Here is a 23,631-nt window from a genome sequence, read left to right as displayed (position 1 = left end):
TGAAACAGACCCTCTGTCTGGCCTCAAAAGCCTCTAGAGACCAGCTCTGAAGCAGTGGTATTTTAAAATACAGCTAACCTGGACTTCTTTTGTGTCTCCTGGATTTGCAGCTCACATTTTCAGGAGTTTTTTATCACCTCAAGAACCAGCAGCTCTTTTTCTCCCCCTCTAAGCAATTCTCCTGTAACGACAACTCCAGGAGTTGGGGTTTTACGAAAAGACAGCCAGATCTTAGGAGGCTCTTGACACAGATCCTGACTTTTGGCAGCAGCGCTCCCTCGCCCACAGCCGAGATGCTGATTGCAGCTCGGGAGATGCTTAAGTAACCAACTGCAAAACTATTTATCAAACGATTCAAAGTCAAGGGCACGGCAGATGCAGAAGCAGATATAACCCTCCTCAACAGCCATGCCTGTGTGGAGAACAGCCCACAGGGAATATCTTCACTCAAAGCCATGGGAGGGAGCGGGGCTGGCAGCACAGGAGTAGCAGCTGCTTACAGGAAATAGGTTGGGTTTTGCATTGCAGGCACTTTTGAAAAGATATTTCTTTATCTCCAAAGACCGCATATTCTTGTCCTCCTATCTAAGTCCCCCAGTACTTTGAAAGAAATAGCAGAGACCTCCAGGACAGCAATTTTCTACAGGTTTCATGAAGCATTTTGCTCAAAGTTTCTGGCTCGGGGAGCTGCTGCACCCAGACCAAAGATCATCCCTGAGGTTTGCTTCACTCCCTGTCTGTGGGACCCACACACACTTGGCACCCACAGAGCCCAAAATACAGCATGGCATATGCTAACATCATGCACCCCTTGGCCAGCAGAAGACAGTAAACCACAGGTACTGCTCACAGCATGAATTCATCATGTGTCTCTTCCTTGCACAGGTTTGGCCAAACACTGACCACTCTAAAAATGAACTCCTTTCTCCCCTGGTTTTACACAACCAGAATTTTGACCCCTCACTCTAGTCAGCGGAAACCTTGCAGATGTTTTACCCTCCTTCAGATGATAACTCTGTTCATCCTGGCTCTGCCCACCCTTTCTCTGAACTCTTCAGGACCAAGGGTGACTGTCACCACATGCAGCACCCAGCTGAGATAAAAAACAAACTAACAGCAAAGAAGGGATGTGACCCAAGATCCTAAAATCTGTATTACAGACCTCGCAGTATTCAGATCCTACAGAAGGTCCTCATTTTAAACAGGAACTGGATCTTATTCCCTGTTTGCCCAGGGCTCTCCTGAGCACTTCGGTAGACTGGGTCTGACAGGAGTGTTACTATAATGCAGGCAACAGCTACGCTAGCAGCTTGGAGGAACTGCAGTTTACAGAGCTTCCTTTACTCCAGGGAACTGCATTTTTCTAAGATTATATTATTTCTTGGGCTGGTCGCTCAATAATGCAACATCATTTCCCTTTTGGGTGGGAAAGTTCTCTCCTTGTCCTCAGATGTGAATGATTTCAGCCTGAAAGGATGAACTCAAACTCTCTGCATAGTCAAAGAGCCATAAGTGAACTGTGGCCCTTGCTGCAGCAGTGGAATTTTATGGTATAACACCTTTTTTATGTATTAAAAATACATAGTGATGGGTGTACACACATCAGCTGTATGTATGCAGAACAGTGTGAGAGGGAAGGGTGGCCAGACGTGACAAAAAACATTTTCTCCTGATAGACATCCAGACTTCATTCTTTCACCAAGCCTGTGCTTTTAGTCCTCTTGCATCTGCTCTGGATGAATATCTCAGCAAACGAACCTCTAATATTTATGGAAACAGCAAATTACAATTCAAATGTCACAAAATTGCTCAAAGAAATAAAAATTTGAATTTGTAATCAGATCTACTGCCACTGAAAATTGGATTCTGCCTTTTATGCTCAGCTGATCAGGAAAGAGAAAAAACATATTGTATGACCTACATCTTCAATCGAATGTAAATAACAGGGCCTGTGGTTGGGGTATTAAGGCCTCATGATGAGCTTGTTCACAAGCTACAGACTGGATTTTGTATAGGACATTTTTAGGAGAACATTGTGAATAACCAACCTTTAATTCACTTGGAGAACCTTCTGACAGTCTGGTCAAACTGCCCCAAACACTTCTTTTCACCATTACAACAGGAGAAAGACATCATAAAAGGCACCAAGCTCTGGCCATGCCTCTTTCCAGAGAACCGTGTCTGAGTGGGTCAGCCTAGGCATGGGTGGTGCTGATGGTCTGCACAGAGACCCTGACCCACCCTGGCTCTCCTCATCCCCCTCACCTCAGAAACTTGCTTCAAACCATGTGGGGAAGCAAAGCCAGAATCCAGCGGGTTTACACTGGCTCTCTATGATCTATCAATCTGAGGATCACTTCCCTGGGATATGTGGGAGGCTGCAGCCCTGCCCCAAGCACCCCACACAGTGCAGGGGCAACCAGTCTGGGGTTAGCATGCCATGTCCCCCCATCCCATCCCATCCCATCCCATCCCATTCCCCCACAGCATTTTTTTGCTGGGTCAGCCATAGCTGAGCCATAAGGATAGCCATACCTATCCTTATTTTGGAAATGGTACATGGTTACCATTGATGGGGATCCCACAGCACCTGCCAACTGGTCCTTCCAGCAGCAACCCCAGCAAAGTTCCAGGCTTTGGCAGTGCCTTATCTCTACACCACAACACTGAAACACTACTGCTACCCTGACAGGTTTTATCAGCTCGATTAACATTTTAATTGAGCTAGTTCTTTATTCTGTTTTTTTTTTTTTTTTCAATAAGCTTGGACGAATGCTTCATTAAAGCCATCACAACCAGACTGATGCTTCAGTGCAACCACTCCAGTACAGCCATAAGAGCAAAGAGCAGGGCCAGAACCAGCTCCTGCAGCTCCTGGCAGCAGCACCCACACAGGCAGCCAGCATGTACCTAGAGTCAGCCAAGCTCTGTCTCCACATTTTGACCCAAGGGATGGCTCAGCACCTGGTCTGGAAGCTCATGGAACAGAGGAACACCCCCGATCCCATTGCCCAGGCACCTTCTGAAATACTTTTTACAGAGTTGCCCCCAGGTTTGGGGGAGCAACTTCACATTTTGGATGCACAGGCACAGTCCCAGCCATGGCAGCATCCATTCCAGTTTTGCACTACAGCCACACCAAGAGCAGCTGCCTTTCCAGTCTGATACCACTCACCCACTGCTAAAGGAGAATTATCCTCTGCCATCTCCCAGAGACGTGGTGGTGATGGAGCTGTTAGCAACCACAGAGTGCTCAGCTGCTGTGACATGTCCCTTGTAGATGAACGGGGTGGGGAGGATGGAGGCAGCACACAGAATAGCTTGGGAGCTCAGTCATGGAGGGTTTCTGACTGCCAGCCCAAAAACTGAGATCTATAAGAGCAGGTGAAGGAAGCAAGTTGTCCCAGAAACCCCACACTCCCCTAAACTCATTAATATCTGCAACTTTTGACACTGAAAGTAATATTTCCTGAGGAAGGCACCCCTGCACCAGCAAGACCAGCATCAGACACAGCAGCAACAGCCCATCCCCATCATCCTCACAGCCATGAGAGAAAATTAAAGCAAATTAAATTACCCCTCTGAAGTGGCAGTGGCTGCTGGAGCAGAACACCTGCTGAACAGCCACGGGATGGCCCCAGCAGTTTGCTACAGGGAAATAACACTTTGGGGAGAGGCCAGTAAGGGGCTTGAGCTACAGCAGCTCTCCCCACACCTGCTCTGCCCTGCTCACAGCTTTGCACTCACATTCACTACCTATCGAGGTGTAAATCAATACACTTCACTATGTGCTCCCTGCCAGTCAGGTTACACATTTATCTCTCAGACTTTAGTCATTTACCATTTGAATGCCACCCAAAGTGCTTTCATGGACTGGTGCAAACCAGACTGGTCTGTGCACAACCCTCATTGCCTTCAGGGGCCTGGGATGGGGAACAGTCAGGGAAGCTAATCTCTTATCTCCCACCTTTTCTGAAACTCTTTTTTTTAATTATTATTCTCTTTTCTTTGTTGCTTTAATTATATACCCTGGAGGAGCAGAGCTAAATCTATGTAGCTCCAGGGACTTCACGTTCCCCGCATATCAACCAAATTCATTTAAAGCACACAGAGAGAAGCAGCAAAGATGCCCAAGAAAAGAAAGCCCTGCAGCCTATGGGTCTTTTAACAGAAATGAGGAGGTGCAGGAGGTGATCCCTTCCCTGTCCCCATGCTGCAGGGGAGTAAGTGTCCTTCCTGCAGCACCCACAGACACCTGAAATCCTATCATAGCTAAAAAGCAGCATCTTACACCTCTCTGCACAGAGACCTAGGCTTCTGCTCCCAGGAGCCATAAGATACATACTGTGAAATTTGAGGCAGGTTTGGAGGCAACACCAGACTTTTATCCTCCTCATCTTCTTCCCATGCTCTTTGATTTGCTTCTTCCACACACAAAAAGTTTCCAAGACAGACAGTTAAATAAATAAATAAATAAACACAGACTGTTCTGCCTTGCTAAGACAGAAAGTTTCTCCTAGTAGCCAGACTTTAAATCTCTGCTGCAGGCTTAGCTGATTCCTTCTCGGGTGATTTCACACCTTATTTCCAGGGCTCCCACTGGGGAAGCTGCAAAGAAAGGCAGCAGCTGGCATGGGAGAGAAGGAGAAAGGACGGGCAGGCCGGACACAGATGGCAGAAAAGCAGATAAACTTCTCAGGGCAAGCCCATCCCTGGCAGCCCCTGCTGTGCCAGGCAGCGGGGCAGGGCACCCATGTGGCTCAGGAGTAAAGAGAAAAAGGGATCTTGCAGCAAGAGGGGGAGACTCTAACCACAAAGACTCTGAAGGGGCCTCAGTGATGCCTCTGTTGTCCCTGTGGTATCACTGGAATTATTCCCAATGTACACATGGGAAACCTGAAATAAGGAGACCTGCAGGAGGACTGAGCTTGTAACCAACCCCGTGTCCATCCCTGGCTGGCAGCAAACGGTGCCCTTTGGCTCCCCTGGTGCTGATGCAAAGGAGCTCCAGGAGAAATTTCACAGAGGTGTTTGACAATGCTTTAACTTTACTGTGATCAGATTTCTTACTTCCTACTTCACCCAGGTTTTTGGGGTTTTTTTCCTACGTTCCTCTCCATGGGATCAGCCTGTACTTTAAACACCAAGCAAAAGCCATCCGTCCTCATTTCCTCACCAGACAAGCCCACGGCAGGGTGGCAGGGAAGGGTGGTCCAAGGCACAGGCAGGCCAAGGAAGGTAGCAAGGCTCTGCGGGGCAGCTGGGCTCCCAGCCCACTCCCTCTTCCCATGCTTTATGAGAGGCTCAGAAGCCCCATTTCTACTCCCACTGCCTCACCATCTGCTCGCTAAGCCCTGCCCGAGAAAGGGCTTTTGCTGCCTAGCCTCAGACTCGTTTCAAACAGAGATGTAATCATTTCCACATAGTGCTGGGTTGATGGGTTCACAAGAAATGTCCTCCCCCTGCTCCCCTTGGGCTTCAAGGAAGAGTTTTGAAAGGTGAAAAAACACCTCAGAGGGGCAGGAGCAGCAGTGAGACAGACAACAGGGATTTCTCAGGCGTCGACAGAGCGGTTCAGGAGCTCCCATCAACCCACTCCCAGAACACCAAACAATTCCCTTGACTGACAAGCATAGAGCTGTAGCTAACAGCGAGTGAATCAGGGCTGTCAGGACCCAGCATAATTCATGGTGCAAAATTCTGTTTGCTAGGGAGCGAGCTGCTGCCGGGTTATTTATCACTCCTTCATGATGCATCCCCCACTCCCCCTGGATGGGGCTGACATGATTCACGAGCACCTGTAGCTGCGAGCAGGGGCTGCTTGGAGTAAAGCCTGGGCTGGGTGGCCAGGCACTGGTAGCCAGACAAATGGCTTTTCCAGCATGGGGACAGACAGTTCGAGGTTTTTGGGCTCCTTACAAAAGGAAACACATTCGTCCACCAACTCTCAGGAGTCATCAAGGTCACAGGAAAAGATGCCAGATCAAAAGCTGAGATGAAATTAATATTTTTTTTCCTGTCCGCTGAGGAATTTGTGCAGCTCTCATCAAATAATAGGCCAGTGCTTTGCTGGCAAATAGCAGATTTTATCTTCAGGAGGCTGACAGCAGGTAAGACAGTGATATTCTCTCCCAGTTTGGAGGACAAACGGACATTTGGAGCGGCACAAAGAAGTGGCTGAGCTGGGAACAGACCCAAATCTCCTTCAGCTCAGTGCACTACCCTAGTCACCAGGCTGCTCTCACACAAACACTGTCAGTTAGCAGCTCCCTAATCCACCGCAGGGTACTTTCCAGTCAATGTCCCCAGCTATACATTCTGTTTAGCATGGGCTTATCTTAAAGGCGTGACCTTTATGAAGAAAACCAAAATGTTATAAATGCAGTTTTGTCACATTTCCTGACATTATGTAACTCTACCAAAGTTAACTTAACCCTGAGTACCAAAGCGCGATATTCCTCCCACATCAGGAATGAAAAGATGAAATTTGACAATCTAGGTCAGGCAAGGCAAGCAAACTTAAAACCTACCTAAAACCTACACAGGACTAATGTGACATATTGGATTTCCTCATACCACCTGCAGACACTCAGTGCTTTCCAAACTCATCACCAACTAGTCATCTTTAGAGCTATGTGTCCTCTCTGGCAAGTAAGTGAATCAGTTCACTGGGTGACACTTGAGATGAGCGCTGCTTGCTCTGGCAAAAAAAATATGGTTTACCCTGTGTGGAAACCAAATTCAGCGTCATTTTTTAGGCACCAAACTAGTCATTCCTCCTGATAACGACACTGTAGATGTGCCTTGCAAGGAAAAATGTGACATTATACGTGACTAACCTGGCAGTCTGTAGGCGATGCTGAAACAGAGGGTATATATAGAAAGATGATGGCATCAATCCCCACACCTGGGTGTGGGTTAGCACCTAGAGTGAGATTAGGACACGTCTGAAGATGAGCAGTAGGTGATTCAGACCCTGAAGACCACCTACTGGAGCCATCGATTTCTCACCTGGGAAGCATTTTGGTGGGCGGACAGTTGTTGGCCATGCTCCTGGTGCCTACCTGAGCCTTCCCTAAGTTCTTCTGTTAAGTTTCCACCACTTGCCTTTGAGTCCAACCATGCAGCTCTGATCCGTTTACAGTTTCCCACCCAGGATTCCCATCCCAAACCTCCCCCCACTGGAGCTTTTGACAGCACCACCATGGGCTGGTCAAGGGAGAAGGATTTAGAGGGGGGGATGCCGGGATGCTCAGCAACCCTTAGTCACAGTGGGGTCCCACGCCATAGGAGTCCCATGCCATGCAGATCCACATGGTATGGGACTCGTGTGATGTGGGACCCCACACGCTCTCCAAAGGGACCAAATCCCATCCTTACCCCCATCCCATCCCCACGGTGGAGAAGGAGACTCACCCGGGCTGCCGGCGTGTCCCGCGGCGGGAGGCGAGCAAGGGCGACCAAAGCAGCTTCGGGACGAAGCAGGAGGAGGTGGAGGAACACGCCGAGGGGAAGCAAGGGGCAACGACCCGGCCGGCGGGACCAGCCCCAACCCCAGCAGCAGCAGCAGGGTGCAAGCTGCCGGCATGGCGCTGGGGGATGGATGGAGGGGGGGACTGGGGAGGGGGAGGGGGGGGGCGGTGTGCGTGGGGGTGGTTGTTCACATGCCCGCAACGGGGCAATGAATAACCACGTAAATAGCGATTTTTAATTAATTCAACGTGCCCCCCCCCCCGCCCGGGGCGGCGCAAAGGGCGGCCGCCCCGGCTTTAAAAGTGCGGGGTGCCCATAGCGGAGGGGTGAGGGAAGAGGGGGGGTACAGGGGGGGCCCGGCCAGCAGCAGCAGCAGCAGCCTGCGGCCAAGTGCCGGCGCCCGAAAGTAAAAGGGCAGGCGGCGGAGGCTCCTCCTCAGCCTGACATCACCCCGCCGCGGCTCGGCTCGGTACGGCCCGGCTCCCCCCGGCCCCCCCGGCCCCGAGCGGCCGCCCCTCCCGCCCCGCGCTGCCGGCGGGCCGCCCGCTCCCTCACCCGGCTGCGTGCGGCATCATCAGCATCATCGCCACCACCATCCTCATCATTATTGAAACAATTATTTTTACTTTTACATCCCCTGAAGCCTCTCCCAGCCACTCCGGGGCGAGCAGGGCGCTCCCCTTGCCCACTCCCCCCGTCGCCCCAAAGCCGCTGCCGCAGCCTGACCGCCACCGCGCAGACAGCGCACAAGTCCCGCGCCCCGCGCAGCGGCCTCCTGCACGGCCACCCACCGCTCCCGGCACTGTCCCCGACAACCTCCCGGCAATGTCCCTTAACTCCCGGCAGTGCCCCTCCTCCGCTCCCGGCACAGCCACCCCCCCCTCCCATCACCACTCCTGCAGCCCCCCGAAGCCCTTTTGCTCCCCAGGGCCGCGCTGTCCCGCTGCGTTTTCCAGGCCCCACCCGCGATGGGGGGACATGGGAGGGAGGGGGCAAAAAGAGCCGGGGTCCCGCAGACGGCTCCGGTTCCGTCACTCTCCCTGTTCGAGCTAGGGGGAAACAAAGCCATTGATCAATCGACCGATCAGTCCGGTCTTCCGACTGCAACCTCCAGTGCAACTTCGGGAGCAGCTGAGAAGCTTGGCTGGCTGTGCGGTGCTCTGCACGACTGGAAACTTTCTTTCCAGAGAAGTGTGGTGAGCATTAGATAGCCCCAGACTTAATTCCCTTCGAAACCAAGTCCTTGCCAAATACTTTCAAATCTTTTATTGGTTCTAAAGCTAACCCGCTCTCTTTTAAATGCCAACAGCAGCTTTTGAGCTGCAGCTTCTTTGCAGTGGTGAATTTCCCTGGCTGGGCTGCACGGGAGGTAAAGGATTTCCCTTCATTGTTCTGAAATTCCCTTTTGCAGCTCCCTGCTCCTGGTTCTGCAAGAGGGCAGGCCAGGGAGCAGCGGGCCGGGCTGTGCCAAGGCATTCCCGGCTGAGCTCTCCCTCCCCAGGGAACATAAACCCCACCCTGGGCAGCCTCTCCCCTCTCAGATATCCTGGGCCCTTTGCTTTCCCCTCGGGCTATTTCAGGCTAAATTTCCACAAGCCAAGCGGAACCCGATTTTTCAAAGATGTGTTGACATGGGACAGACCATAAACCACATCCAGATAGCTGCAGCCTCAGACAAAACCCGGATCTGGTCCGTAACCCCTCACTCTTCGTTTCTCCCCTTACCAAAAGCAGAAGGCAATGGCTGACAAACACAAACTCTCTCTTTGCACCCAAAAGGTGGCACTGATGAGTCCACATCAGCACGTTAGTGACCTTGGCTTTACCCGGGCACAAAAGTCATTTCCCCTGCTCCTCTGCCTTTCTCTCAAAGTTTGAGTACGTTCTGCACCTTCTCAGGCAGCTTTGCAATGAAGCACACTTGGAAATCTTCACTCTGATGCTTCCATAATCGTAGATGACGCCCTGGAAAAGGCAGCCCTTAGAAGCATCCCTGTATCAACCAATTCTCTCTTCTACTCCCTACAACTTTTGGCATCTTCTTGCCTCAAATTTGCTTATACTCAAGGAACAAGTCAAGCTAGTGTCCATCTGGGAAGTACTACACAATAGAAAATGAAGCACAAACACTTCTAATTATTCAAATAAACATCCAAGTCCTGGCAACTGAGGACATCTGATTGAATAAGAAACCACGAGTTATCACCAAGGTGCATGACCCACAAAGGACATCTTTAGGCCCCCCTAGTCTATGTCAATGTATTCATCCATTCCTTATGGAAAAGGTTGTGTAAAAAAACAGTAAAACAACTTCCTCACTGAGAAGATGGAGACACAAATACAGAACTAAGTAACATACCATCATGGGATTGAGTTAAAGCTCAGCTGAAGACCTGTGAAGTATTTTGATACTTTGGAAGATGATGCAGGGAGCATAGAGCAGCAGCTCAAATACTTGGGAATATCTTTATACATAAAATGCAGGACTCCACATTACTGATTCCTAAGATAATAAGTAGTATCACTGAATCATAGAATCTTTTGGGTTGGAAAGAACCTTAAAGATCATCTAGTTCCAACCTCCCTGCCATGGGACACCTCCTACTAGAACAGGATGCTCTGAGCCCCATCCAACCTGGCCTTGAACCCTTCAGGGACGGGACATCCACAACTTCTCTGGGAAATCTATGCCAGTGTCTCACCATCCTTACAAGAATTGAATTCTTCCTAAGGTCCTATCTAAATCTACCCTCTTCCAGTTTAAAACCATTGCCACCCATCCTATAACTCCATGCCCTTGTGAAAACTCTCCCCTCAGCTTTCCTCTAGCCCCTTCAGGTACTGGAAGGACACTGTAAGATCTCCCTGGAGCCCTTCCATTTCCAAGCTGAACAACCCCAACTCTCTCAGCCTGTCTCAGGGATAATTAGGATTCTTATGGAAGTTTTTTAGTCCCTGCAACAAAAGTCTTTCCAACAAGCAAACTTGGCACCTTCCTACATCCTTTAGCTTACAGATGCAGGTGAGGCAGCAGAGGCAGAGGAACCTCTCCAATACACCATTAGGGCTGCTGGGGGCAAACCAAAGCTAAACCCAGCCCTGATGTGAAATGTTTGTTCTTGTGTCCACTCACCCTCATGCCTGAGGGCCATAAAGCCAAGCCTGCAGCTCTCATCCCTTTCCCCCAAGAGTCATCCCCAACATCTAACCACTCAGCAGCTCCCTGCTCTTACTATGACCTCCCAGGCAGTAAATCCAACCAGCGGGAAGCACAGTACCAAATGCTTTTCCAAAAAAAAAATCTTGATAAATTCTTCCTACTGTTTCAGCTCAACAGGCACATTGAAAGCAACAGCAGAAGCAGGAAAACACAGAACAAAAATTGGTAAAAATACAACCAGTGTCTGTATCAAATTGCTCTCCCTCCCTGTGCCCATATGCGAGATCATAGCATGACCCACTATGCCATGGCCCCTGGCCAGGAAAGCAGTGAACACCCAGATTAACCCCCTCAGGGGGACACATGCACAGCTAACATCCTCTCCAATATTGCTGTTGAACCTGCCCAAGCTGCTGTAATGCTGCATTTTCAAACCAAATAGGGCATTTGTGACCGTCAGGAGGGTGACCACAAGGACTATATTGCCATGTGCATGGCCAGCACTAGGAAACACCAGCCCAAGGGCCCTGCTCTGCCCTTGAACCAGCTGCAGCCAACAGAGCTTAATATAGGTGTGAAAACACACCAGGGGGACTGGGAATGGCCCATTGCAGCTTCCAACACACTGGGTACCAGGGAAGCTGCTGCCCTCAAAGGCCTCAGCTGGGGCAAAAGCCCCACAGTGAGAACCCCTACACTTCAACCACGATTTACCATCAGAAAATCATCTCTCTCCTCCCTCCATTGAGGTTCCAGTCATAAGCAGCACATTATTCCCAAGTACCTGGAAAGGAAACACTGATATTCAGGCAGTTTCAGAATTGCCAAATGCAATCCCTTCCCCCTGGCAGTGCCCTAATATGCCAGGGTTTAGTGGCTGTAAACTTAAGGTTACTGTGTTTTCCTGCCATGTTATTTTATTCCTACATTCACTGCTTCAAAGTAATACCCTGATACTGAAAATGTCAAACTATGACTGATCTTTTTGAGCTCCAGTTCCAACAGCCACGTGAAAAGATGGGAAAAAAATTATCACTTTTCAATTTTTTCCCCAAAAGAAAAATGCATTTTTTTTAATCCATTTGGACTGCAAAGGGCAGTGTGACAGAGATACCATCCCATCCACTTCAGACCCTCTCCTAGGAGGCCAGGGAATAAGCAGCTGTGGGGGGAGGAGTATGCTCTGCAGCAGCATGAAGGTGGCTGTCTGGAGTGTGAGAGCTCAGCAAAGGCCACCAGCACTTGGCTTTTCCTCACATGGTCCTGGAGTTGTTTATCCCTGTGGCAGGACTGCACGCTTTGCTGCTGCATCCAGCTACTAATCATTGCAGGGCAGCTCTGGGCTGAGAGTGCTGCCCTCTCTCCTTCAGAGCACAAAACTAATAGGGGATTTAAATGCATGAAATCATGCTGGAGGAGTCAGATGGACCAGGCAAACTCTTATGTAAAATAATGCCACCACATCCTCCTGAAAGAGGCTATGACCTCAAACCTTTCCCCAGCTGATGACTGAAATACATTTAATGCTTCCATCTGAAAGCAACCAGAACATTCAACACATCATGGAGTTCAAAACAAACAAAAAACTTCATTGGCACAGGCAGCCTCTAGCATAACTATAAACCACATCTGATACTATATGCTGATTAACTGAGTCCAATCATCACCTTGTTTTGGGGGAGGAAAAAAACATTATTTCACCTCATTTTCCATTTTCCACACTGAGAAGCTGGGGACACACAACCAAATTTGCCCAGTTCTGCATTTTTTCAGTCTGAAAACACTGAACCCCCCCAGAGTCTCTACAGAAGAGGCATCTCTGCAGCACTTTGTCAGGATTATATTGACAGGTCCCTTCTCTCCAGTTCTACAGGAGCCTTTTGCAGCCCCGGACGATGTCATGAAACTCCTGCAGCTCCCTTGAAACTCAGCCCAGATCTGTCCAACGCTTGGATCAGGCTCATAAACCTCAGACAAGTTTTAAGCTGGTGATGAATTAAGGTACAAAGTGAATGTTTTTTACTGCTGGAATTTGTTATTAAAAGTCCTGGGTTTCTGAAGTGAACAGATAGTCCCTAACCAAGTAATTAATTACCTTCCCCATCTCCTCTCGGTGCCGTAAGCCATCCATTAATGGATCCCAATCATCCAAACAGCACTTAATACCTGACCATTTTTCTTGAAGTTTTTGGGGTGGTGGTATTTTATTGATTAATTTTTACAAGAACTGCTTGCCTTGTACCTCCCTTGGAAGTTACTTGTTCCAGATACTTGACATTTGGAGGGCAGGATGGATATGGATCTTGTGATCTCTTCTCATCCCTCACAGAAAAAATGCACAACAAATTAAAATGATGTTGCATTTTGAATCCTGACACTGGAAATAAATCCCGTGTTTTCTAGGGGGGAAGGAGGGGTGGAAGGGGAGGAAAGGAATAAAAAATCAGCCATTTAAATACAGCTAGGAAGAAGCAATTTTACATTTCTGATTTATTTCTTTCAGGACCCATTTCAGCCAAGCTCTGCCTTGGAGCATGTCAAGAAAAACCTGGCCATTTTGGAGCTGAGCAAAACACTGAACAGCAGCACCCTTAAAATCCAGAAAGAAGCCCCAGCCAAATTTTACCAGCAACATTTGCACCCAACAAAGTTACAGGTGTTCTCCTTAATTGATGCCTTTCTATGAGTGTGCCCATGCTTTCATTTGCTCTCACACAGGGGGGCAAATCCCAGGTTTTGGGAGATATGTGCAGGAAAATCACGTGAAAAAAGCCATGAGGAGCAGAAGTTGGAAACAGGAGCTTCTCTTGTGCTGTATAGGCTTTAGAGCTATTTATTTATAGCCTGCAGTTTGCTGCTAGAGCCTCTCATCCATAGTTTTTTTAAACCATTGCTGCTGAGGTCTCACCTTGCCACAGGTTTTAAGTGATGCTACATCAGATCTGGGTCTCAGCAACACACCACTGGGAAGCCAGGAATATAGCAAATCCATTATTTATATTTTACGTGGAGTTACTAAATATACAGATTGTCTACAAAATTCTCTCTCTCTTTTACCCCAGTAATAACCTTTTCTAAAATTCAGCAGGCAAGGGCAATCATTCAAATAACCTACATGTTAATCCTAGGCTGGCTCCCATGATTCAGCAAATCTCTTCCAACCTTGAAGGTCTAAGTATGCTGCTGATTAGAAAAAAACCTCTGCCTGCCTAAACCAGAGGTGCATTGGCAAGAGAATACCAGCCCAGGGAGCACAGAGAGCCAAAATTTGGCCATGCACAGAAGCATAATTTTGCATTTTGTCACCATTCTTTGCTACTTCAACACTGTGGTCCTGACTATCTGCTATGAATAAGTAGCCATAGCAGGAGTGTGATTTTTTTTGGCCACCATATACAATGAATACCACCCAAGAAAATTCAAAGTTGATCAAGAGAGAGCCAAGATTAAAAAATAAAAAATAAAAAATAAAATTAAAAAAAAAAATGGATTTGAGCTAAGCTATGGATTCTATGGATTGAGAGACCTGGGCTCTCCCCATGCAGACTCCTAATGGGATACAAAGGCCAACCCAGAGGAATGATGACAATTTATACCACCTGAAGAGATGTTTCTTAATGCCAACATCATAATAAAACTTGAGTTTTTCCTGCCCATTTTTAATCATCTTTTTGTGCTGCAAGTTTTTTTGAGGCAGAAGACTCTGATTTCCTGACCAATTTAGTGCTGTGGGAGCACAAATGCAGCGTGAGCTTCCAGGCAATCCTGAAAGGCCAGTATTAAAATATTTATCCTCTGCTGCCTTCTGTGCTTGTCTGTGCTGCACAGGAAGCCACCAAAAGTAGAGCCCCCCCGTTTGCAGTTGGAGTCTCCAAACAGAAACAAAACCAGAGCTTTTACATCTACATCTCTCTCCAAAAGAAACATTTTCACACCCTGACCCACTGCAAGACATTGTAATTTCTTACCTAATAATAATTTTTAAAATAAAATTTCCAACTGAAAGGAAAATCATTATAGATTATAACAGAGCTTACATGGCTTAGAAGATAGGAGGGCCTTTCACATTAACCAAGCTGCAACCTATATGGGACATATGATGCTCAGAGATGGGTCCCAAACCCACCTCAGGTAACATGAAACTTCATGAAAGCTACAGCATCTCAAGTCACAATCCTCTTCACCAGGGGGTGAAAGCAGTAAATTAGCACTCACAGGAATTATCCCCACCCACATTTCTTCCCTACAATCACTAACCATGAACCTGAGAAATACCAACCCCTAATTTCACTTTTTTTTTTTTTTTACTTTTTTCTTATTAGGGTGCAAGAGAGGCTACAGGTCTTTTTGACATGACACCCCAGTCTTTAGCAATGCAACTGCTCACTCTTTCTAGCTGGAAACGCTTCCTTGATGTGAAAGCCCTCCATACCCTTATGGTCTGACCTTATCAAGTCTCCAGCACAAGTCTGTGGGGTTTTTGGCACTAAAACAAGGTTTCCCTCTACATTTAACTACACCAGAGCTAAGGCTCTGGGAAAGATAAGCACATCCCTTTTCAATAACAAAATGGGAAAGCTGCCCTACTCATAACCAGTAACAGCAGCATCCCAGCCTTATGGGATTCCTTCCTCTCTTGCAGGTAGGAAGGAAGGAGAGGCGCAGGTGCCCCTACTTACCAGGTGCTGGAGGGAGCTGGTTCCTGCTGTAGGGAAGGGAGCAGGTGGAAGTTTTTCCAGCAGCAGCAGCACATGGAGCCCAAAGACCAGAACTCCCCAGCATGACGTGCCCTGCAGAGCATCTCCTCTGCTGCTGGGTCCCAGTGACAGCTATTGCCATCCAGCACTCAGGACAGCCCTGATGCTCCTTCAGAAACACCAAGGCACAACCCATCCCTACTCCCCAGAGCCTTCTGGATGGCCTCTCATGGGCCCCTGCACTGCCTGGTGCTTTTCTCCAGCAAAGACAACCAAGGTTGTTCCAAAGGATGTTTGGATGCTGGAGCTGAAGGGGCAGGAATGGTGGTGGCAGGGAAAGGGGACAGCTGCTGCAGACTTAGTCACCTGAAGGCAAAGTTGGGGAGCACCTTCCCAGTACTGTTATCCCAAGTGAAGAGCTGCTTGTATTCCTGGCCCAACACAGCCCAGTTTTGGGGACAAAGGACCACACAGTTGGAGAGGCAAACATTCCCCACTACCAAGCCATCTGGCTCCAACCAGCTCCCAGGCAAGGGACACAGCCCAGGGACCTTCCTCCTCTTCCCTCTCTGGATGTCCTGATTGCTGCCTTGTTTTAAGAAGGTATCTAAATTGTTTAGGAGTTAACAAAGAGTTAATGCCCATTAATCATTTCATGCCACGCTCTCAGGTTTTCTTTTGCTCAAGCTACAAAGAAACCCAGGGCTGGGCAATGCCCATCTTGGGAGGGAAGATACCCCACAATATTTTGATGTGACAGGACTTTATGAAAGACAAGATTTTACAGCACTGGCATTATGGATGTGTACCAAACTGTAACAAGGAATAATAACACAGCCCCACACAGCTTGCCAGTGGTGAATCAGCATCTAGAAGTCTTTGGAGTTTGTACAACAGTGGTAGCTGCCAAGGTCAAGGATGCAACGGGCACAGAAAGGGCTTTCTGGAGCCATTGGTCCCAGGGAACCCAGGGGAAGCTTCAGCGTGGAGCCACATCCCCACAACACAGCCAAACTCTTTGGAAATCAAAAGCAAAAGGCAATAGCAGGAAGGACTCCTAGAAGAAGCATTTCCAATACAGAATAACTGACCTGAGGTGGCTCAGAGCTGGCCATGCAAACATAACTTCTATCTTCCCTCGGTTTTTATAATTAAGGTAAAAACACTTAGTAAAAAGACCTGTGACCTGGAAAAATGAACGTGCTTTCTGCAGTGCACTAAGACTGCTCTCTTCTTCATTTCAGGAGAAAGCCTCCTTTGCTTCCCTCTGTAAGGAATCTGGAAGAGTCAAAGCTGGAGTTGGTCAGCCCATGAGATGGGATGGGGCTGGTAACACTGGGGTGCTGAGCACCTGGCAAGCAGAATGGTGCTCAAAGGCATCAGGTGCACACACAGCAAGCACAGAGAGGGGTTCCTGCTGTCTCAAGATTTTACTGCACAGGAGACATACAAAAATCTACAGGCTGAAAGGATCAGAGATGAAAGGAAGTGAAAAGCAGTGATTTCCCTCTCCTTTTAGCATCAGAAGTGTTTGTGCTGCTGGGGCTTGCCTCAGCCCAGAGCCCTTCCTTGCAGCTCCCCGTGTTTCTGCCACGACTGCTGCCTGCAGGGGGGCTTTTCCCTGGGCAGCAGAAGTGATGGTGAAAGGGGCATCCATGCAAGACCTCACCTCACAGCTACTGCCCACCAACCCTAAGGTCTGTGCAGTAAATGCTGCAGCCTCCCCTGCTCAACCTCCTCCATCCCAAATCACAGCAGCAGGAGAAATAGCTCCTTGGGGGAGCTCATTATAGGACAGGCTTTAAGCAAAATTAGCAAAGATGAGGCTAAACATATTTTGAATTATCTGTCCCTTCAGACAGGAGATGCTCTATTTGGGTCCAGCTATGCTGTCAGGTCCCAGGTGTCACATCAGAAAGGATATGGGAAATCACTCTGAACAGCTTCTAAGACATCATTTTACAGTTTCACAGTAGAGGTCATTATATTGTATTACTGCGTTTAATGTGCAATTTCAGTTAAGAATATGTTTCATAATCTTCTTGTACTTCTCACTGATTCTGTTGTCTAATGCCTTAAAGAACTTTCTAAGACCTTGGAACCTGAAATGCTGAGGTAGAAAATTACTGTATTATAAGTAGGCAAATTCATGCTGAGAGGAGAAATTAATTGACCTGGAAGGTCACATCCATCTATGGCACAGCTGGGAGTGGGACGCTGGCTCCTGCTGCCAAGGTCACTGCTTCCAGGCACAAAATGTCCCTACCCACCCAGAGGACATTTGAAAATGGGGTGTTGTCCACTTTTATAGCAACGATGGTCTTTAGAGCTCAATAAGGCTTATAATTGAATTCTTTGAAAAGGATTATACTGTCCTCAGTAACTCATCACTTCCCTGCACTGGCCCTTTCATCTGCATTTTTTTTCTCCCCATTTCAGATAAATTTTGAAACCCAGCAATGTGGTTATTTGCATAAACAAACAAGCTTCGAATATATAAATAACCATTCACATCCTTTTCGTAGATATTCAAGTATTTCATGAGGCACCGTGGCAGCATTTCTAAATGCTGTTTGAAGTGACAGCTTGATGTATTTTTTTTTTTTTTTTCTCTCTTGTCCTTCACTGGAACTGATTCACCAACTCGTCTCGGCTGATCAGTGAGGAGTGGTGATAGCGGTCCCGGGAGGCGAAGTCTGCGTTCTCCTCCGTGAGCTGCGTGGTCTCCATGCCAACTGTTGCAAAGGATGGTGTCACCACGATCTGCTCCTTGGGAGATGGCCTTCTCCTGCAAACAGAGGAGGAGAGCCACCTGTATCACCCCTTGTTTGTCATCCATTACCAGCCAGGCTCTTGGCTGGGCAAACAAGGCAAAGCACTTCAGGAAGAGGCTGAACATCCTTCTCGGCACCCTTGGGGGACACAGAGCTAATCTGAAAACGTTTTCCTGAGAAGGCATAGAAAAAAAACCCCAAACTTACTCCTTTCCCCCAAAATGTGCTGGGTAATGTACTGTTTCTTAAATACTTTTCCTCTTTGGACTAGCTCTGAATGTTGGCCATGGAAAACATCCTCCACACTGCGCAGGAAAAGAGGGAACTTGAACCATTTCTAATGAAAAATCCTTTTATAGTTTCCTAAGCTTCAGTGTACATTTCAGTTATTTTTGTAACTCTTAAATGAAAGAAATTTTCCTGCAATCTCTTTATCATTTTAATAATACTTATTGCACACCCACAAATCAAAATGGCAAGAGCTTATAGCGCCAACTTAGATCTCTTCCTGAACCTAGGAGCCTTAGAGTTGTCAAGGATCCTTGGTTGCCTTCAACTCTCTTGCTCTCTAATGGGATTTCTTCTTTACCTCCATAGCATTAAAATGTCTTGCCTGGATTTCAAGAAAACAAAGCTTAAGGGGAAAAAAAACCAAATTACTTCAAAGCAATTTCTCACAGCATAGCAACGGTGTGCTTCAAAATCATAGAAAGATGTGGCCCCCAGTTCCCAAGCACAGCCCAAATTGACTTTGTACCAGCATGAGCAGGAGCCCTGACACTAGGATAAGGGGACCAAGCTGTCTGTCTGACCAGCAGCCCCCAGCTCAGCCTCCCCCCCCCCACCACCACCATCTTTGCTCATTGATTGCACTGATGGACATGCTAAGGACTGTGCTGGTCTGGCAACCTGCAGGAAAAAACCTCCTTTAGCAGCACCATCTCTACCTATGAGAAGCAGGGCTGCCTCTCCAAAAGGGACAGATGTTCCTTCTCACACTTGGTGCTTAAATGCTTGGACTTCCATTTATTTTAGTAAAGCTGCCAAATTTGCACACAGCTCATGTTCTGCAGTGCTCACCCGTGGCAACAAAACCACAACCAAACCAATGGAGAACCTCAAAATCTCACTTCTAAGTGGCAGAGATGGTCACTGCCCTCTGTGGGAAATCCAGATGTGATGGAAGTAATAATTAAATGGAACAAAACAGATTAACAGAGCTTTGATTAATAATCAAACAAACAAAACCCTTAAGGTCTCTGGGAAGGCAAACCCCAAGACGATGCTGCTGCAGTCCTATGCAAACTCAATATTGAATGACCTTGTTTATTGCATTTGCCCTGTAGCTATTGTGGCTTCCACCTCAAATTTCCTCTCTGAAACTTGAGCACAGCTGCCAGATGTGCCTGTTTCATCTCTGCCATGGTAATTTGCTTTCAATGGATGCTGGGTGGAAGAGGTAGACTCTCCTTTTTCCTCATTTCCTACCAGATTTTCCAGCACCACCCAAGGCTGATCACAGCCATCTGGGTTAAGATAACTTTAGGCACCAGGGCATGGGTATCAGCTGACATGTCCATGCACAAGGGAGACTCCAGCTCTTTTACCTAGGTGGACAGCCACATTCCAGACTAGTGGGAGCAAATTGTTGTTTTTACCAATTTTGAGTGTGCAAGAAGGGACTGCTTAAGCTCATGAGCAAGTCAACCCTGCACACAGCAGTGGGTCACAGGAACCATGAGCACCACTTTGGTCACTGCCCAGTGATTGGTACCAACCTGCACAAGGTGATCACAACTGACTTAAACCAGCCAAAGAAACTGAAATTTGCTGCTGCTCCTGCAGAGAGAAGGCACAAGAAGTCAGTGTCTCATAATTGCATTACACCATTCATTTCTCTGCATATATTGTCAAACCCAAACCCTCGTAACAAGCCTCCAGTACACAAAAACTTCACCATGGTGAGAACACCCTTTGGTCTTCCCACACACTGCAGCTTTTAAAAGACTGTCAACAAATGAATCCAAATTTCCCCTGGAGAACAGCTATCCCATCCCAGACCAACAGCTATTTAAAGCCCAGTAAAGCCATGAGCAAAGCAGGGACACTCACTGCACCCTCCCCAGGCTGCCAAGATCATTCCCAGTGCAGGGATGGAGAGGCTGGAGGAGCTGCTCAGCTGAGCTCAGCCCTGGTAGCTGTGGCCTCACCATTCATTTCTTCTCATCTGACCCCATGGAGAGCTGGCTTAGCTTATTATATCCATGAAAAAAATTTTCTGATTTCTTCATAGATAGGTTCCTTCCCTGGCTCACTGCAGGGGGAAGGGAAGTGCTGGAGAGGGCAGCAAAAGCAGCAGAAGTTAGTGGTGAAGGACAGGGGGGAGAGCAGAGACTCAGCAAAGTCTGCTGGATTTGGTTTAGACTGTTGGAGAGAAAGAAAGAGGAGAAGGGTCACATCAAAATCCCAGAGCACTTCTGCTCCCAAGGTCTTCACATAGTCCTTAATCCAGAGTATCTCTCAAGCCAGTGCATCCCAACCTTTCTAGCCAGAAGGGTCATTCAGTCTTCTGGAGAACAAACTCACAGATCACTGGATGACATTATGAGCACAAAATAACAACCACTCACAGCCAAATAAAAAACAGGCTGAACTTTTAAGTCTTCATTCCTAACTTTTTCCTTGCTGTACATTGGTTTTACAATACACATGGGAATGCACAGGCAAAAGAATCCAAGAAGCAAAGTCTAATTCTGCTTCCATTTCTCATATGGCCTTCCAAAATCCTCTTCACACTGGAAAATCTTCCTACTGTCTTTTTTGATAAATATTTCAAAGGCAGCTAATAGAGATCTAGTATAGTGAATATACAAAGGCAAAGAAAACTCCAAAGCCTTAAAACCCTGTGCTTCGTTTGATATATGGGGGCCATAAAAACCTGTTAAAATTTAGACGTATTTCAAAAGATACAAATTAGCAAGTACTATGCACAATCTCAGCACTTTTATACTGTTCCATACAGAGAAACAGAAAAAAAAGGCAGTTAGAGCAGAAAGAGAAGCACTAGTGAGTGATGTTTTGATGGTTACCAAGTGACAATTATTTTTTGGTTTCTCATCATTTGGGTTTCTGAAATCCAGTATGCATTCACCTAGTGTCTAATCCTCTTTCATCCAAATAAACACAGGGAGCTATTTCTGCATTGCTTAGAGGATTTATGAACTCCAGTTCTTCTTACTATTCTCATCTTGATTTCTCATCTTGGACAAAAAAAATGCACATCCCTGCGTGCAGACACTTACTCGTGCAGCCACCTACACGTGCACATATGCATTTATGTTTGCATGCATGTATAAGACCTGAGTTCAGGCACACTGTCTGCATGTCACCTTCTTTCTCCAGGGCCCCTGGGCAGTGCAGACCCCTCCTGCAGCTGTGCCAAGGAACCACAGGCTCCTGTGAGCTGCCTTCTGAATGCCCCTCACTGTTTAATTTTTAACTTGTTTAAGCCGATCACATGTCTGGCCCTTCCTAATGCCCTCCCCCCCTAAGAGTATTTTCCCAGATTATGTTCCCAACATACACAACTTGTTTAGTTCTGGAATCAAAAGGCTCTCTTGTTCTGCAGTTAGGAATGCTGAGATTTAATCAGGGACTCATCATAATTCCTATTTTCATTAAAGTCTTCTCAGAGGGGTTTAGATTGATTAATTAAGTTTATTAAAACGTATTTATGGAAGATTTTTCTCATTGCTGTGGCACATTTACAATCTGCCATCCCTGTTAAATCTCAGTATTAGTACCTGGTTTTGCCATTTAAAGTACAATATATTAAAGCATTAAACAACAATGTTCAAACTATCAAACCAGTGCTAGCTGCCGTTGGAATTCAATATAAAATTCAAGAGTCAGAGAAAGAATGTACTAAAACTAGCAATGGATCAAAACCTCATAATTCACCATGTCACCTGTATATTAAATGCAAGAGTCTCGATCCCTAATTAAGTTAAATAAAAGCTTAATAAATTTTAAAGTTGATTTAATAATGCAGAAGAAACATACTCACCAAGGGGGAGTCCTGGGCTCACTTGTCCAATGTAGAAATACAGAACAAGAGCTGCACCCAGGCTGACAAGTGTGTAGATCCACTGAATGACAAACATGATGATGAGGGACATGATTGCCTGTTGGAAAAACGTAGTTTTGGGGGCTACACCAAATTAGAGCCCCTAATTTCATACACTGATGACAATGTAACAGTCTTTGTTCTGCAAAACCCAGTATCTCCACAGACCTCCTGGTCTGGGCCTGTGCACGGTGCCCAGGGAGGACCACTCCCCAACAGACATCCCAAAAACCTATCAGCACCTTGTTCCACAACCTGGTGAGATAAACAGGCACTGCAGCACTAAGGAAAACTGGTAACTGAGGCAGTGCTGGGGTTTTCGAGTTGTCACAACAGCATCAGGAATCGTTCTGCTTTTTTTTTTTTTTTTTTTTTTTTTTTTTTTACCATAAATGCTGCATATTGTTTTAAATGCACACAGAACCAGTGCTTTGATGGCATCTCTGCTCATTTGTCTCCTCAGGATCTTCTTGCCCGTGTTGTGTGAGGGACATGCACAGGGTGCAGCCACTTGGCATCATCATAGAATGGTTTGGGGTGGGAGGGACATTAAAGATCACTTAGTTCCAACACCCCACTATGGGCAGGGAAACCTCCCACTAGACCAGGTTGTCCAAAGCCCCATCCAACCTGGCATTATCCTGATGAGTGTTTCCTTCCAGGTGTACCCCTCCCCATGATGTCTGGGATGGGGATACACCAGAGGCTGTCCTTGCCCAGCCCAGGTCCTGCCCAGGGGAGGGATGATGCCAGCCACAACCATCTGGGTGGATGGGTGCTCCCGTGCATTGCTGGCTGAGGCTGGAGGTGCAGAGGACCCCTGGAGAGCCACACAATCTCCTCCTGCAAAACACTCCGCGGTGCATGGCTTTTGGCCACATGTAGAGCATTTCCATCCAGTCTTGTCAGAACAGATGTGGGTTTGATATGGGTTGCTCAGTAATGAGGTTTCCATGGTGTAGGGATCCACATTTGGTCTCAATGTTCAAAGCAGGGAGTTCAACATTTGGTCTCAATGTTCAACACAGGTTTCCAGTGCCATCTTCAGCAGTATGGAGGTAGCTTTCAGAAAGTTACCTTGAGACCTAAAGGTAGCATGGGCTTCAGGTCTCTGCTTGGGCCACTCCAGGAGGAGTATTTGGAGGCTGACTAGCTCAGGAGGGAGATTTGACTCAAGGGGGGGCAGGGTAAGGATCCTTTATGGATCACAGGGTAGAAGGAGAAAGGGGCAGCAGGCAAAGGAAGAACTAAAGGTGTCCAGAGTGACATGATGGGTGAAGCTGGGAGAGGGCAGGGGGGAAAGGAGCCAGGATGAAAAGAAGCATCTGAATTTTGCTTCTGTGATTTTTATCTTGTATCATTGAGCCCTTCTCAGCTCTGCTGCAACCTCCTCCTAGGTGT

At 47.3% G+C, this 23,631-nt stretch overlaps 2 protein-coding genes across 4 annotated transcripts in view; both read right to left on the bottom strand.

The window, feature by feature from the left end:
- HEG1 (heart development protein with EGF like domains 1) overlaps nucleotides 1-7,844 on the bottom strand; it is a 53,497-nt gene extending 45,653 nt beyond the window's left edge. The window contains exon 1 of one of the 2 annotated variants that reach the window (XM_071746627.1): nucleotides 7,417-7,844. In XM_071746627.1, the coding sequence (XP_071602728.1) occupies nucleotides 7,417-7,588 (172 nt within the window). In that variant the 5' untranslated portion in view covers nucleotides 7,589-7,844. The remainder of the gene's footprint in view (nucleotides 1-7,416) is intronic. The other variant, XM_071746626.1, reaches the window with a different exon arrangement.
- Nucleotides 7,845-17,817: 9,973 nt separating this feature from the next.
- SLC12A8 (solute carrier family 12 member 8) overlaps nucleotides 17,818-23,631 on the bottom strand; it is a 52,300-nt gene continuing 46,486 nt past the window's right edge. For both annotated transcript variants that reach the window (XM_071746598.1, XM_071746597.1), the window contains 3 exons: nucleotides 22,171-22,288; nucleotides 19,883-19,943; nucleotides 17,818-18,118 (listed from right to left, as the gene is read on the bottom strand). In XM_071746598.1, the coding sequence (XP_071602699.1) occupies nucleotides 17,953-18,118; nucleotides 19,883-19,943; nucleotides 22,171-22,288 (345 nt within the window). In that variant the 3' untranslated portion in view covers nucleotides 17,818-17,952. The remainder of the gene's footprint in view (nucleotides 18,119-19,882; nucleotides 19,944-22,170; nucleotides 22,289-23,631) is intronic.

This window comes from Heliangelus exortis, chromosome 6, assembly GCF_036169615.1.
Source record: "Heliangelus exortis chromosome 6, bHelExo1.hap1, whole genome shotgun sequence".
NCBI classification, from domain to species: Eukaryota; Metazoa; Chordata; class Aves; order Apodiformes; family Trochilidae; genus Heliangelus; species Heliangelus exortis.
Note: the sequence above shows the minus strand (reverse complement) of the source record. Positions and strands in the feature narration are given on the sequence as shown.